Genomic DNA, 17615 nt, shown 5'->3' with positions numbered 1-17615 from the left:
ACTCCAGATTTTTTTTTATCATAATATTTATATTTAAGTGTATTGTATTTATAAAATTTTATTTTGTGATTAATTTTGTATTTTTATAATTTTGTATTGTCTTAAGTTGTCAATTTTATTTTTCTTTATAAAAGCTGTATATTTAATTTGTTTGGATGGATTGCCATTTTGTTGTCTATTAGATTTCACTGACAGCCCAAATTCAGCCTTGTTTTAGCCTAGACCCATATTCACCATGTATTAGGCTTATATTTGTAGTCGTTTAATAGCGGTTTAATTGATGACTAGTCTATTCTTGGGCTATGGTTAGACTTCTATTAAATTTTCACTGACAGCCCTAATTCAGCCTTGTTTTAGCCTAGACGTCTGGGCTGTGTTTAGACAGCTAATAGACGTCTTTTAAACGCAAAATTGTTTGCTGGGTGGTATTCACCCATGTTGAAAGGTACGACGGTGAAACAACGTCGTGATTTCAACGGTGAAACAACGTCACAATATCAACGTTGATCCAATTTGCAAAATCGACACCTAATTCAACGTTAATCCAACGTCTACAGAACAACCTTAATTCACCCATGCTGAAGGTAAAACGGTGAAACAACATCGCGATTTAAACGGTGAAACAACGTCACAATATCAACGTTGATCCAATTTGCAAAATCGAAACATAATCCAACGTTGATTCAACCATGATACCGACGTTGATTCACTGGTGAATCAATGTTGAAATGCGGCTGGGAGGGCTTTTAACACTTGAAATGGTTGACCCAGGGTCACTCTAAACCCCAGGTAAACGGAATCCTGGGGTATCTTGCACTGCTCATAATTTACCCAGGGTTAACCATTTTTAAGATGACATTTCACCAGTGGTTTCATACACAGCTTGAGTAGCAAGATTGTGTTCAGTTTTAACTCTTTCTTCCATTTTGCGTTTTTGGGTAAGAATAAGAAGCACTTCATCCGGTACTTAGTGTCTTTCATTCCAACGTAAGAAAACATTTCTGGAATCTGCATCTGAAGTGAAGTGAAACATAGTCGAAATGTAAAATTATACAGTTGTGTATTCACCCATGTTGAAAGGTACAACGGTGAAACAACGTTGCGTTATCAACGTTGATCCAATTTGCAAAATCGACACCTAATTCAACGTTAATCCAACGTCTACAGAACAACCTTAATTCACCCATGCTGAAGGTAAAACGGTGAAACAACATCGCGATTTAAACGGTGAAACAACGTCACAATATCAACGTTGATCCAATTTGCAAAATCGAAACATAATCCAACGTTGATTCAACCATGATACCGACGTTGATTCACTGGTGAATCAATGTTGAAATGCGGCTGGGAGGGCTTTTAACACTTGAAATGGTTGACCCAGGGTCACTCTAAACCCCAGGTAAACGGAATCCTGGGGTATCTTGCACTGCTCATAATTTACCCAGGGTTAACCATTTTTAAGATGACAAGGTGACAGCAAGTGACTGACGAATGAGTGAGTCATTGAGCTTCAACAGATTCGTTCAAACCGCTGATTCATTCAGGAATAAGGCATTTGACTGTGTAAATGAGTGAATCACGGAATCATTTATTCAACCGATTCGTTCAAAATGCTGATTCATTCAACAAGTAAACACCATTGCTCAGAGATGCAAAACAGTGCTGTGATCTTTGTTTGTAACTATTTTCGCTGGCAAAATTGAGCAAAAACAAGCAATATTATGTCTAAAATGTAGGCCAAGTCACTTATTGCTAACTTTACTGAACTTGTATAAAATTATTATTAAATTTGTTATGCTGATATCTGCAGAAAAACGGTACTCTTTGTGTGACACAGATTAAGGTAACTATATTAAATTATATAAATATGAAAACCATACAGAAGCATTTTTGCCATCTACAATTTAGAATACCTTGAATTTTGAGTTTTAATAGACTAATAAATCACGTGCGCGCACTCTGTGTGTGTGTGTGTGTGTGATTTGGTGATATACTCGATAATGTCAGATCACACATTACAACACTTACCATATTATCGTAGATGTATATCGCAGACCCCAGACTCACCAGACTTGAGTGGAAAATGAAATCACCCGCGGTTGCGCACACTTGTTTGCACATGAGCAAAAGGTGTTTTTAAGAGTCTAACTTGCAGACGCCAGACCACTGATTCGTCAAACCTGCTTTCCTGCAGTCCGTGTTCTTCTGACTATTTTGTAGTAAGTAACGAATATGCTTCGGGGAAATGTATCGGAGTAAAAGTATACATTTTAATTAGGAAATGTAGTGGAGTAAAATTAAAAGTTGTCTGAAATATAAAAACTCAAGTACAGATACTCCCAGAAAATACTTAAGTACTGTAACAAAGTATTATTACTTCATTACATTACACCACTTCATTTCACACTGTACATTCCTAAACCCTGGGCTACATTCTTATTTGCATATTCGCCCATCAGTGTCATTGATAGGACAAAAGCAGCACACAGCCCGTTTACATGGATTGCATATACTTAATAGGCTAAAATGCCAACTGTACGATCAAGTTTTTCTTGAAAGGACTTCTGACTATAAAGGTAAGAACAAAAGTCTAGGTAAATGGAGTCTCTTCACTCCAATTCACATTTTTTCTGTAACTATTGACACTTTCCCTTAAACAAATGCTGAAACAACTGTCCAAAGCACATGAATATGAGGTTGTCTGTTGCTAAGCATCTAGCCGCAACATTTTAACATTGGCACATGTACACATTTGGCCCCGCAACGCACAAAAGAGATGCTAACCCTGCTCCAGAGCAAGGATTTATAACCATGGGTAAAAAGCAGTACTAACCCTTCTAAATTACAGGGGTGAAACATACCTGGGCATAAAATGCTACACAAGCTTGAGTAAACAATTTTGTGTTGAGAAAAAAAAAAGGCAGAGTGGCATTTTCCCCCAATTTCTCTTATGGTAATGCAAAACGTTTGCAAAGATCTTGAGCAATTTAGATCTATCAAGCATATTTACAACTGTTGTACTTCACTGAAATTTAAAGGTAAACATCATCTCCTTGAGGTTTGTTACTGCCACAGTAATTTAAAAAATGCACGATGAACGAAGATCAAACATTCACTCTTACTTCTGCATAGTGTTTATAGCCTACCAAGTTGATAAAGAAAGGCTTACAACTATTATCGTTTCCTTCTATTTAAAATAATAAATTACGATTCACTGAATATACACTGTTGGCTGTCAGCCGTCTATGTGAACCTGATGCTTTTGGACCACCCTCACCTAAATGACCCAAGCAACAGAAAGAGTCTCAATATTATTTTATAATAAATTATTACAAATAGTAGTATGAAATAATGAAAACCAGAAAGGGGGGGGGGGTGGCAGGAAAGAACAGCATTGTACACACTATTGCACAAATACAGCAGCAAATAATCTTTTTTTTCCCAGTAAAATAATAACCATAATATTAGAACATTATGATCCAGGGCATATTGCAAAGCAATTTGAAGATGCGTCATGATGGCTCAAGAGTAAATTGTTTTATTTTTTTAACCTGTTTCAGTTCAGTTCCACAATTTCAGTATCTAAACATACATACTTCTGAACATGATGGAGAATGAATACTGTAGCAGGCATTTCCTGCATTTGTCTAATCGAGGACAAACACAACGGAACTTGGAGACAAAGATGCCTGAAGAAACAAAAAACAAGAAATTCCTTTGCAAACTAGAGAGAAATAAATATGGTAAACAGAGTACGAAACCAGACTGGTAAGCACCCTGAGGTATCGCTAGTGTGTTTGTGGTTGTAAGTGTGAAACCTACCCTTTTAAGAGGTTAAATGATGCCATATGCAAGACAGGTCAACAGACAGACCACAGAGAATGTGAACTATGATAATACAGATGCAAACAATGACAAAAACAAAATCAATGTCAAGCAAGTCACCAAACCAGCGGCGAACCAAAACATCAAATGACATTCAGTACAAAATATTTCACCAACCCCTTGAACCTCTTGTTACCCAGGTAACATTTAGGAGAAAGGTGAGCAATTGATTTCTGGAAGATGAACTGGACAAAAGAAGAGTGAGAAATTTAAGAACTCTGGGTGTACAGTTGCCATTTTCAACCAAAGGAGGTTTAATTGCATCATTTGTTTACACCATCAAATTGTTAAAAATAGAATGCCAAACTTGTAATGAGAGAAATTAAATATTTATGTTCTCAACCTTGCTATGAGAATGATCAAAACTACAAGTGTCGGAGATTTGAATTAAACATTTTAGTTTCCAATTAAACATTTGATCTCCATGAGCACACTAGGCATTAAAGGAAGACCGTCCATCAGCTTAATCACCTTTCCTCTCAAAACAGAAGAGCATTATTCCAGAACAGTGGATAAATTACAGGTTAGTTTTAAAGACGACGCCATTAACTATACATGAGGCAGTGACACCATGTCCTCATCCACCTCAAACTCCTCAGATCCATCAGGAGAGAAGAGGTAAGTGGGTGGCTTCCAGGGAGTTTCATCAAGGCAGGATGGGTATAATTTACCCACGGCACAGCGGAAATCTTTGCCGAGGTCCCAGAGCACACGTTCTGACACGGGCTGCCGCAAGGACCAGCAATCGAGCTCCAGGTCGTACTGATAGAGAGCATACTTCGCCCGCTCGTTTAAGTGTGTCTCGCGTATAAAGATGCATAGTGTATTCAGTAGCACCACGGCACGCACACATGGGTCAGAGTACCGCTTGGCTGGGATGTTAGCAGCCAGACGCCATTCATTTTTGTTGACATCGTATATTTCTACCGTAACCGAGGAGCCATCAATAGTGCTTGTTGGCAGACGCAAACCCGAGTTGCCCACCACATGTAGACCACCAATATAGAAGATGAGGTCTCCTAATGCAGCTGCTGAAGCAAAGCAGCGACTAGTCTGCCGCATGGCCATTTCCACCCAAGTGTCAGCTCGAGGGAAGTAGCAGTACATGAGGTCATGCGTCATGATATAGATGCAGTCCCGGGCTGTTACCGCTGTGCTCCAACTCCACGCGCAGGGAAGAGGGCTGGTCAAGCTCCATTCGTCCCGCTCACAATCGTAGCGTTCCACTGTGCGCTTATTCAACTCTCCACCAACATTATCGCCGCCAATAGCGTAAATGAAACCCTGACAATACACCAGCGATGGTTTAGTGCGAGCATATAGCATCGGCGTTTTGGCCACCCATGCATTCTGCTGGGCATCCAGCCAGTAGAAGCTGTCCACTGAACAGTAGGCAGCCTGCAGCTTGCCACTTTTGCTTCCGTGGGTAGCTAGAGCACTCTTCAGTGGTATCTGTCCACCTGCAATGAACACATCATTGTCTGGGGTGACCAATGTCCCAACCTTCTGCAAGTCTCCAGGCAGGCTACACAGTTTATAGACCTTCTCTGCTTGAGGGCTGTAACAGACCACTGTGTGACGTGGACCTATCACGACTGGGTGGCTTTCAGCTGGTGGTTCAGCCTCTGCAAAAATGAGCATTTCTTCCTTGGTCATACCCAGTCTGGGCTTAAAAAACTTTGGCATAGACTTGTACAGGCCTTGCACTACCACTGATTTGTCGTTTGGTGGAAGACCTTGGAACCAGGCACGTTGGGTCACCTCAGAAAGCGCATCAATTCGAATCTGGCTAAGGACGGAGGACAGATACTGAGAACGTGCTTCCATGTTGTATTCCAGCCACAGCATGGCTGCCTCACGTACCGTTTCCTCTTTCTCCACATTGAGATTATCGCTGCTCAGGAGGTCCAGCAAAAGCTCGTGCGAGAGCTGCAGGAAAGCCTCCTGTCGGTAGACGACAGGAAATTTGTGCTCCACCATGCGCTTAGCACTTTGCTTCAACTCTGTGCAACTAAACAGGTCACCAATGCTTAGCATGCGGACACAGTTTTCAGCAGTGATTTTTTTGACCAAGTATTCTCGACACTGTAGTAAAACATCCTCCACCTGAAAGAAAGACAATGAAAGCCAGAAATAAGTAGACATAAACACTGATTAACACTATTGTTAATACTGAGATTTTCTAACTGCCCTACTTCTAAAATGTCATTGAAATTCCATTATGATCAGTCATTCACTTCATTGGCTGTTGACCAGCTGTTTTGTAGACATTTTAGAAATGAGACCTCTAAAAATGCTAGAGTGTGCTGCTCAAAGTCTGCAGCAATGGCATGTTGTGATGGCAATGTGTGACCCATAGGTTTTGTAAATGAAACAAGTGGTAAACTTGGTAAAACAAGTCAGTGCGAGAGCTTTGTGCATGTATGTGGAAGGTAAAATGACAAAACATGAGCAAGCAAGTTAGAGGAAGGGTTTGATGATTTTTAACACATTAACATTAACCCGTGGAAGACTGTGTGCACGTCTTCCTAACCTGAAGAAAACAGGCCGTCTCGTAGAGAGGTTCCACAGTGGTGTCGTTGATGACTAAGTTCCCGGTGTAAGCATAGGTTATGATGGTCTGCAGCGTGATGGGGTCAACATTTCTAAGATGAACATGTGTCTGTTTGCTCTCACTGAGCCCACTCATAAACATGGCCCTACAGAAACAAAAAAAAACAACATTGGTTAAAACAAAGACCCTTGACCAAAAAAAAAAAAAAAAAAAAAAAAAAAAAAAAAAAAAAAAAAAAAAAAAAAAAAAAAAAAAAAAAAAAAAAAAAAAAAAAAAAAAAAAAAAAAAAAAAAAAAAAAAAAAAAAAAAAAAAAAAAAAAAAAAAAAAAAAAAAAAAAAAAAAAAAAAAAAAAAAAAAAAAAAAAAAAAAAAAAAAAAAAAAAAAAAAAAAAAAAAAAAAAAAAAAAAAAAAAAAAAAAAAAAAAAAAAAAAAAAAAAAAAAAAAATACACTGGACGCGATCAAAGGGCCGTTGAAAACCCTTTGAAATTTGTGTCAGCACGTCATAAATAAAACCCGGCAGCAGTTTCCTTGCCGCGCCGCTCACGTCCGTAGACATGGTGTAACATTGGTTTTGCTTTGTTTCACAGAACTAATCGTTGCCTGGGTTGCGTACGTATATGTGGGGCGGAGCTATCAAAATAGGGGCAAGACCCTTTTGGGGTAGGGGCGTGTTTGTTTTGGTGATTTCAAATATCAACATTGGCTACCAGAAATCGCTTACTCTGCCTTTAAATGTGACACTTTCAAATGTGTCTAATCTTGATTCATCGACTAAAGTTCTCACGATTCTAAAGAAAAAGATTCTGTAATTTACAAAACAAACATTAGGCTACTAAACAAAAGAACAAGTAATTTATTAGAGGTCTGACAAAATTATCTTTTTGTGTCGGCCAACTTAAAATGCAATAAAAAGCAAGTATGTGAATAAAAAATATTATTTGGTCCCAAATTCTATTTGATGGTGTCCTTGTTCAGGGTTTCTGCAGACATAAGTTAAATTTAAGACTTTTTAAGACCTTTTTAATACCACCTTATATGAAATTTAAGACCTAAACCTGTAATGGAAATACACATTTTATTACATACATATATGTAATATTTAATGTGTATAAATTAAAAAGAAAACAAAATATCATTGCGGAAAAATGCATACTTTTCAACATACTTCTCAACTAAACTACCAGTAAGTGTCGGTAAGTCACTTGATGAGTGAGTCATTGAGTCATTCATTCAACTGATTAAGTGTTTTATCATGCTGGTATCTTAAGGACTTTCGTGGACAGCTGACTCCTACAGTTTTTTGATATTCTTCATATTCTGTGTGGTGGTCAGATAGAAATGAATCTTTTCCAATAAGTTTAAATAGATTTTTACCTTTTATGGGCATTTTACCTTTATAAAGCCATTTTTCTATAAGTGTGCATTATCTTTTGAGTCAAATTCTTACATTTAATCAGTGAATTAGAATAATAAGACATTTGGGCTGTTACCAAGCAAATTAAATCAGTATCAACAAAATTAATCTTTGCAATCCAGACATAAGCTGCACCTGAATTGGCATTTAGATGTTTACACACTGTTTAGTGCAGAACATGATTGCATTTAACCTGCAGTTACAAATGCATAAATAATGTTTTGATATATTAAACATAAAACATTGAATACTGATATTTGAAAATAAAAAAAATGAAAAGATACTTTAAACATGAAATTAAAACCACCAGTAGGTGGCAGCAAGTCACTGTTAAGCGAGTCATTGCGACTGAACCGAATCATTTAAACAGTTGATTCATTCAGGAACGAAACACGGTCATGTTGCTCAAAGACGCAAAACAGCGCTGTGGCTTTGTTTGGAATTATTTTTGTTGGCGAAATAGTGCAAAAACAGGCAATATGGTGTCTAAAACGAAAGTCTCTTAATAAAACTTCTAGTTTATTGAACTGTTGTAAAAAAAAAAAAAAAATCAATATCACATTTGTATATGGTAATTTTTGGAGAAAAAAAGGCACTCTTCCGTGTGAACTTGATTAACTACATGTATAAATATACATGTATATAAATATAAATATAAATAAATATACACATTTTCTGCCCCCATGTCTTGAATTTGTGATCATTCTGAATGTATTTTAATAGACTGAATCATGCAGTGATCAGGCAGAGCGGATTCTAAATGCGCACGCGCACTAGACTTCAGGTAATGCGTGCACTCTGAGTGAGTGACGTGACATGTGGCCAAGTATGGTGACCCATACTCGGAATTAGTGCTCTGCATTTATCCCATCCAAAGTGCACACACACAGCAGTGAACACACACAAACCGTGAACACACACCCGGAGCAGTGGGCAGCCATTTATGCCGCGGCGCCCGGGGAGCAGTTGGGGGTTCGGTGCCTTGCTCAAGGGCACCTCAGTCGTGGTATTGAAGGTGGAAGAGAGCGCTGTACATTCACTCCCCCCACCTACAATCCCGCACAACTGGTACTAATCGTGACGTAAGTAGACATTGATTGGCCAAACGCGTACAAAACCCCCCTCCCCCGCCATGATTTAAAACGCCGTGTAAACATACTGTAAACATTGTGTCAACTTATTTCGCAAGTATGGAAAACAGCGACAGATGGACGGACGCTTATCTATCTCAGAGAATCTATCTCTACTCTATACTCGCATATATAGATACACAGGCTATATTTCTATTTTTTCATAGTCTATATTCCTACTACTGCAGCATAGTTTTAATAATTATGTTTCTTACATTGTGTATGTATGTGTGTATAGTTTGTGTATGTGTGTGTATAGTTTTGCACTGTCTTGGCATTCATTGTGGACAGCAAAGTAAGAATTTCATTGCTCAGGGAAACTTGTTTTCCTCACTGGGCATATGACAATAAGCGCTTTGAATCCTTGACACCTTGAAAATTGCAGGCACTTGTAGCAAATGTAGCACTGCCAGTTGTTGTTGGAGATTCTTAGTCCTCCTTTCCGTTCTTTCAATCGCTTTACGTATACGTCGACTTTCCATGTCCATTGTTGTGAAACCCGCGAGACACAACAAAAACACAGCTCTGATCACAGCGTCCTCCATCCTCCTGTTGTTAATGTTCTTCTTCTTTGTTTCTGTTGTTGAACGCCGCGCACAAATGATGTCGCTGTCGACCGTCTTACGTCACTTTTTAGTACACACTGTCGGTGCGAATGCAACCCTTTAAATAGTACTGGGAAATAGTTCGCGCAAAATCATCCCAGTACTTTAGTACTGTACATTTAGTCCTGGAACTAAAGCGGTGCGAAAGGCCCTATTATCATATGAATAAACTAAACATTTAGAATTTTTACCTCAATGTTTGTGTGCGGTCACGCTCATTTGTTCTGAAGTCTCGAGACAAACAGAGTGAGCCTCAGCGCGACCTTGTATTCTGTATTCTGCTAACTTACTGCAGTTCTCTCTGATGATGCAGTAACTTACCGCGGGGAAGAAAAATGTTTCGGTCTGTCCAATGATTGTAAACAGTCATTAGGTCATTAGATATTTTAGCGGTAATGAGACATTTTAAGACTATTTAAGGACCCGCGGACACCCTGTTGTTACAGTGTAATTACATATTTAAGTACTGAGTAATATTAACTAACTACATGTACTTACTATATGGTAATGGTTAGGATGAGGGTTTGGTTTATAGTTAGTTGCATGTAATTATGCATAATTTATTGTTGCTATTACTACATGTAGCATGTAACAAGGACACCATAAAATGGGGTTACCAGCTTTAGAATATTACAGTGAGTTAATAATATCAGAATTTTCATTGTTGTGTGAACCATATGACACACATTCACAGAAAAATAAGTTGTGAAGGGTTAAGTAAACTCTGAAATGTACTGTAACCCTTATTTTGCTGTTCCTCTTTGAAATTTTGAAGTACATTTTGTTTATTGTATTTATTTATTTATTTTTCTATTTTGAATATAATAAAATTGTGGATCTTTTACTTGAGTTGAATAAAAATTAAGTATTCAACTTCACTACATTTATTTTTCATCACAAGTAAAAAAAAAAGAAAAAAAAAAGAGAAAAGGCAGACAGAGCAAAAGGGTGAGCTGGCATTTGAATAGGCACTTTTCAAACTACTGGGATGGTGACCAGCACTTCGGGCAATAAAATTCAGTCTAATTCAGAAACTTCCAGTTCAGCTGGGGGCCAGAGCAATAAAGTGAAATTCACTCACTGGCTTGTTGAATCAATACTAAAAAATTAAAATCATGATTTTTTTTGTCAACATTATGATTTTGATTTCATGATTTTAAGACAGTATTTCCTTACATACTTTATATTCATGAATACATTTTGGCATTTATCAATTAGAATTTGAAACATATTTCAAAAGGAAACCAATTAGAGCTTTATCAAAAGGTTGTAACAGTCTCTCAAATAACAGAAACTAGAACAGTGTGTTGTAAGGCCGGTCTGTTTCATTCTTATGCTCTATTTAAGTGTGCAGCATTCTGACTGTCCACTACTGCCGCAGAACTCCACTCGCAACGCTCAAAATGTTACAACGCCTCCACTTTGCAGTGTGTCTGTACCAAGCGTGTTTAAATATAATTATCATTAATTAATTAAAATATAATTATCACAGATACAGTTGGAAAGATGCACACTTTGTTTCCAAATGCCCAAAGTAAACATTTAAGCAAAGCCAGACAATTCATAAAGAAATCCGATACATCAAGCTTGTAAAATTATGATTTTTAAATATTTTTAATGACGTCTCTTATGCGCATCAAGGCTGCATTTATTTGATCCAAAATACAGTAAAAACTGTATTACTGTGAAATATTATTACAATTTAAATCTATTTTCTGTTTGAATATTCCATTTGACGCAAAGCTGACTTTTCGGCATTATTAATTCAGTGTCACATGATCCATCAGAAATCATTCTAATGTGCCAAATTGCTGCTCAATTATTATTATTATTATTATTAGTGCTCAGTTATTAACAATGGTTCTGATTTTTATCAATGTTAAAAACAGTTTTTTTTCTGTTTAATATTTTATGGAAACATTTTTTTTCATAATTATTTGATGAACAGAAAAGTTCAAAAGAACAGCATTTATTTGAAATAGAATCTTTTGTAACATTATGTTTTTTACCGTCACTTTTGATCAGTTTACTGTACTGTATAACAACTTTAATGCATCCAATGTGTAAACAATATGATTTAAGTACTTAATCCAGCAGAAGTGTGATCACAATCTACATATTTTAAACACTCATAATAGATGACACTACCTGCTTTTCATGGAGATTAGCTGCCACCCAGTGTTATTCACTTGATATTTGCAAAGTTGAGCATTCAACGCTTTTTCTGCATGAGCTTGAAGTTCAACTCTTTAACTGCAAATGCTCACTTGCTCTGTGTCTGAAGAAATGCACCTTGAGGAGAGTGGCAGAAAAATTGTGCTTTTTGCAGTTAGAAATCGTACAGAATAAAGATTTTATTACAATTTTGATTAATTGTACAACCCTAATTGTCGCAATTTTGTCCACCCCTGAAATGGTCATGTTTTTTAAATTACCAGAGCACTGAGCAGTTGAAGTAAACAGAAAACTCATAACCATGGAATGGCGTCATTAAAATGCCAATACAAGTAAAACTGAATTTTAGAGAATTTCACATTTTAGTAACATACTTTCATACATGTGTAATTAAATTCTAATGTTTTTTTTTTTTAATGGTTTATAGATTAATCAGTTGAATGTTCATACTCCACCCACCTGAAGTAAGAGCTGCAGGTGGCCAGCACCATTTTATGGCAGGGGAACTCGCTCTCCTCCACCAGCAGAGTGATGTCAGTCAGCAACTTCTGCTCGTAGAAAAACTTTAGCTGTTCCAGCACAGAAACGGCATAATCTGTGTTGACTTGCCGACGCTCTCCAACCTCCGACATGTTCGTATCCCATGAGTTTTCAACCAGCTTCTGAATGTCAAAGAGTACCGGTTCCTTTCTGCAATGGCCTGCACCTTGAATACTTTGAAAATTAAGGTAATTTCTCTACCATGCTGAATTTTTACAACTTTTACAGCGGTTCCACAGAGTTCCGCTGTCTCGGAGGATGCTGGGATTGAGGGAGGAAGTGACGTGAGGTAGAAGGAGATGTCTACATCAGAACACCTGCAGTCCAGAGTGTCTATGGAAAAAAAATGGGCACATTAGAGAGCTAAGGACAAAAGAGAACTTGAACCACCCCCTGATGTACTGTAAAAGAAAAGAAAGTACTTTCTATATATTTTCTAATACTTATCACGGTCTACATTTATTTGCTTCAAATGTTAAACAATAGAGTAACACTTTCATATACCTGCCAGTGCCAATTTTTACTTGCTTTTGGCAAATGTTAATTTTGGACCTTTAAAGGGGGGTTTTAAAGGGAAACTCCATCCAAAAATTAAACTTCAATATTTACTCTCCCTCATAATGCCCCGGATGTGTACGGCTTTCTTCAGATGAACACAAAGATTTTCAGCTGTTTAGAGCAGATCGCGATGCAGAATCAACGGGGAAATCGCGCGGCGGCGGGACATGCTTTTACATCAATGAGAGGTGGTTTACTTATACCGGCCGCACCGCGGCCCAGAACTCATGCTTATCACATCGGTCACATCACATCGCACAACAAAATACAATAGAATTCTATTGTATTTAGTCACGCCGTGCCGCTCGCGTCCGGTGTAGAATAGAACCCATTATAATCAGTGATGTTGTCTACACTGGATGCAGTAAACTGATGCCTCGTTCTATTTATGACGTACTGACACAAAGTTCAAATGATTTTCAACGTATTTACATTTGGAAAAGCTGTGCTTCCTGCATAAACCTGCCCCTGGTGGTTTGGCAGTAGCTTGCTTGCCCTACACAGTTACACAGTTCTTAATCCAAACTTTTGACTATACTGTACTATAATATAGCCTACACAAAGATTATCGGCCGATATATCGGTATCGGTCTTTTTTACTCCCTAATATTGGTATGGGCCCCCAAAAAAAACATATCGGTCGGGCTCTAGTCCATAGACCCCAGTTGATGAATCAATGTCTTTTAAAGCAAAACAGTAGGTGTGTGTAGGAAAATATTCTAATATTTTAAATACTTTTATCTATAAACCATCGCTTCTGAACAACTGTCATTCACAGGTTGATGAGCTCACGTTTGACATAAATGTCAACACCTTGTGAAGCATGACATGAACATGTCTTGTAGCTTACGCAAGAAGTGACATAGATGCACAGAGGGCCATTACATCTCGCTTTGCAATGTGATGATGTTTACATCAAGCATGGACACATGAACCCATGTACAACATTTGGTCAGAAGTGATGGTTTATAAATTAAAAAATGTAATTATTTTTCTTACCCACACCTATCTTTTTGCTTCAGAACACACTGATTCATCAACTGGGGTTGCATGTTCACTTTAGTTTTTGAAGCATCAAATTTGGGAGTCTCTATGTTCATCTGAAGTCAGTCATATACATATGGGATGGCATGAGGGTGAGTAAATGAGACGTTTTGGGTGGAGTATAGCTTAGTCTTGCAACGACTGGGGAAGTCATGGCCTAATGGTTAGAGTCGGACTCGTAACCCAAAGGTTGCGGGTTCGAGTCTCATACCATACTCGTATTGTAGGTGGGGGGAGTGTATGTACAGCGCTCTCTCCCACCTTCAATACCACGACTGAGGTGCCCTTGAGCAAGGCACCGAACCCCCAACTGCTCCCCTTGCAGCCGCAGCAAAAAATGGCTGCCCACTGCTCCGGGTGTGTGTTCACGGTGTGTGTGTGTTCACTGCTGTGTGTGTGCACTTTGGATGGGATAAATGCAGAGCACTAATTCCAAGTATGGGTCACCATACTTGGCCACGTCACGTCACTTCACTTCACTCAAAAAAAAAAAAAAACATGAAAGAGAACTCAAGTACTCATGTGCTCTCTGACAGTTTTCTAACCATCTCAGACAATAAGAGGTCAAAAATTTCTTATGCTTGAATGGACAAACACAAAATTGTCAACTACCCATTTTAGCAAGTATGCTTGTAAACATAGCTGGTTTTATCTAAGTGAACATGAACAGCTGGGATAAAAATCAGACATAAAACATTATCTTGGATAATTTTCTTACTTGAACACTACTGTTAGATCTACGAGAAAAATTTAAAGCACTATTTATTTTGTTTGCATCTTTGTTCTATTTAATTTATTAGTGATATTGCTTATTATTGATATATTGATGTCAGAAGCTTCAAAGAGATAAACAGGAAAATCAAGTATGGAAACTGTCTATGGATACAGTTCAGATTCTGATGTAAAGCAGCTTTAAAATACAGTAGTGTCACGGTTTAGTTCATGCAGTGGTTGGTGCTGTTTAGATAGGGCTGCGTGATGAATCATTTCTGATTTCTGCTTTTCTTGATTTATTAAGCATGATCATCTGCAATATTTGCCCTCTGATTATTTATCCTAAAAAAGGTTCATTTTAATTTGGCATTTGTGTTATCGTGCATTGGAAGCAAGAGGAGTGACCTCGGCGTTGCTACCGCCATGCTGTACTGTTGGAGCTGCAGGAAAATGACCTCAGAAAGCACTTCTTTTTGCTCTACCAGCATATTAATGGAATTATAATGACTGGAGGTTTGTACTCAGCATCTTTTGCAGGAGCCTGTTTCTGTTTTATTCACTTGCACTCAGTCCGAGTGTGCACTGCCTCACTCGATCTAGAGGTCTGTGTATACATGCACATTATCTGATAAGTACTGTCAAAATTAAGCCACGATCAGATCACATTTTTGTAGAGATGTTACTCAATTTTGAATTCAGAAAAATGTCACAACACACAATCATGTCAGATAATTTTTTTCCCATGGTCAATTAGGGTAAACGTACCTATTAAGCTCACGTACCTATTAAGCACACTTCCATTTTTGAGATCAGATTATAAAAAGACAAAATAATGTATTATCCTACTTGATGTCTTAACCAATTGAGTGTCCATGTGTTCACACTGTCTGGCGGCCATTTTGAAAGCTGTCTGAAAACTTTCACCAAAAGAGGAGCTCCTTAAATGTGCATTTTTTTTAGATGTTTAAGTCTTTATTTTGGGTAAATTTCACTACTTACTGTAAAATTAAGAGATTAATGTTTAGATTTTGCAGATTATAACCTGGAACTTGGATGTGGGAAATAATTACAGTTACATCCAAAAGATAGTTTTAGCAACATAACGCAGATGCTACAGAACACAGTTAGCTGACTAGCTGTATAAAATAGTGTGCTACACTAATATATTACTTCACAGGCATTACTGGCTTGTACTTTAGCAATGTAATTTACACTATTTACTTTAATGAGAAACAATGAGAAACAGGTGAATAAAGACTGACAGTCAATGTTTAATGTTCAGAAATTATTATTTCAAGACATGTAAAGCATTTTTGCTCATTTATGTGGGCCGTCCCAAGCATGGTTGCAATGTGTTCATTGTCAAACTCCAAAATCAGATTATCTTTCATTCTTAAATAACGCCATTATTTTATTTGGAGAAAAAAAATTATTATTATTATTTCATTTTATTAAAAACTGAGAAAGTCAAAAAGTATTACTTTGTGCCCCGCTCTCCCCTACATATAAGAGGCTGACAATTAGTTGAATATATAGCCTACTTGTTTAATTAGAGACACTTAGCATGCATTCTAAAATCTTTATTTGAATGTGGCAATTAACATTTTTATTTTAAAACTTTTATTTGAGTATGGCAACATAATATTGCGCTCTACAATATATCTATGAATAAATCTCAGACAGAGACAATCAGCCAATCACTATGTGCATAGTAAGTATGCTGACATCATCCATAGCAATTCGAAAGACAAGCGTTGCTCAAGATTGTTCACAAGGCGAACTAGGGTTGGGTATCATTTAGGTTTTTTTGATACCGGTGCCAAATCAATACTTTTAAAGGGGTCATATGATGTTGCTAAAAGGAACATTATTTTGTGTATTTGGTGTTATGAAATGTGTTTATGCGGTTTAAGGTTCAAAAAACGCATTATTTTCCACATACTGTACATTATTGTTTCTCCTCTATGCCCCGCCTTTCTGAAACGCGTCGATTTTTACAAAGCTCATCGGTCTGAAAAGCGAGGTGTGCTGTGATTGGCCAGCTATCCAGTGCGTTGTGATTGGCCGAATACCTCAAGCGTGTGACGGAAATGTTACGCCCCTTACTATATTGTGATGCCCTGTCCGGCCAGAGCGACGGGACAAACATTAAAACCCATTATAAACGAGGCATTTGTTGCATCCAGTGGGGACATAATAACGGATTATAATGACTTATACTGTCTTTTTACACGTTGCGTTGCATCGAGCCGCATAAACATAAAACCATGTGATTGGAGAAATGACAAACTACAAACACTACTCGCATTTGAATCGTCAGTGGCAAATTCTTTAAATATAAAAAAAACTTACTTACAGTCTGTGAGTCAGAACAGCCGGCATTGTAGTTACTCTCCCAGGATCAGGAAACAGTCCTCCATAAAATGCGCTTGACACATCTGAATATTTTGGTTGAACTGTTCTGGAACAGTGTTGTAAATACAACTTAACCACTGATTTCTAGTCATGTCCTCTTTTGGAAGCTGATCTGTGCTGGTCGCTGAGGAAATACATCAACTTCGCGCTGTGGATCGCCGGATCGGCTTTCACCGTGGACGAAGCGGAGTCCAGCCCGGGGTCGTCACATGTGGTTGCTGCAAGCCCGCCGGCCGCTCACTCTAGCCACCGGCCTCTGCTAACTCTAGCCGCCGTCCTCTGCTCACTCTAGCCCTCCGGCCTCCGCTCATACGAGCCCACCGTGTGTTTTGTTGTGAAAGCGAAACTACTTTGTTTGGTCTTCCATAAGAGGACACGACTAGAAATCGGTGGTTAAGTTATATTTACAACACTGTTCCTGAACAGTTCAACCCAAATATTAATTTGTGTGCAGCACATTTTATGGAGGACTGTTTCCTGATCCTGGTAGAGTAGACTACAATGCCGGCTGTTCTGACTCACAGACTGTAAGTAAGTTTTTTATATTTAAAGAATTTGCCACTGACGATTCAAACGCAA

At 37.9% G+C, this 17615-nt stretch overlaps 1 protein-coding gene across 2 annotated transcripts in view; it reads right to left on the bottom strand.

The window, feature by feature from the left end:
• Positions 1–3372: 3372 nt before the first annotated feature.
• The window catches only part of LOC107711671 (kelch repeat and BTB domain-containing protein 2-like), a 31847-nt gene continuing 17604 nt past the window's right edge, over positions 3373–17615 (bottom strand). The window contains exons 2-5 of one of the 2 annotated variants that reach the window (XM_016516690.1): positions 12507–12638; positions 12225–12427; positions 6419–6584; positions 3373–5991 (exon numbers count right to left, since the gene is read on the bottom strand). In XM_016516690.1, coding sequence (XP_016372176.1) covers positions 4435–5991; positions 6419–6584; positions 12225–12427; positions 12507–12509 — 1929 coding nt within the window. In that variant the 5' untranslated portion in view covers positions 12510–12638 and the 3' untranslated portion in view covers positions 3373–4434. Of the gene's footprint in view, positions 5992–6418; positions 6585–11738; positions 11861–12224; positions 12428–12506; positions 12639–17615 lie in introns of those variants that run through there. The other variant, XM_016516691.1, reaches the window with a different exon arrangement.

Source organism: Sinocyclocheilus rhinocerous, unplaced genomic scaffold (genome assembly GCF_001515625.1).
Source record: "Sinocyclocheilus rhinocerous isolate Xijiao unplaced genomic scaffold, SAMN03320098_v1.1 scaffold5225, whole genome shotgun sequence".
In the NCBI taxonomy this organism is placed as follows: domain Eukaryota; kingdom Metazoa; phylum Chordata; class Actinopteri; order Cypriniformes; family Cyprinidae; genus Sinocyclocheilus; species Sinocyclocheilus rhinocerous.
This window is presented reverse-complemented; position numbering and strand designations above follow the sequence as displayed.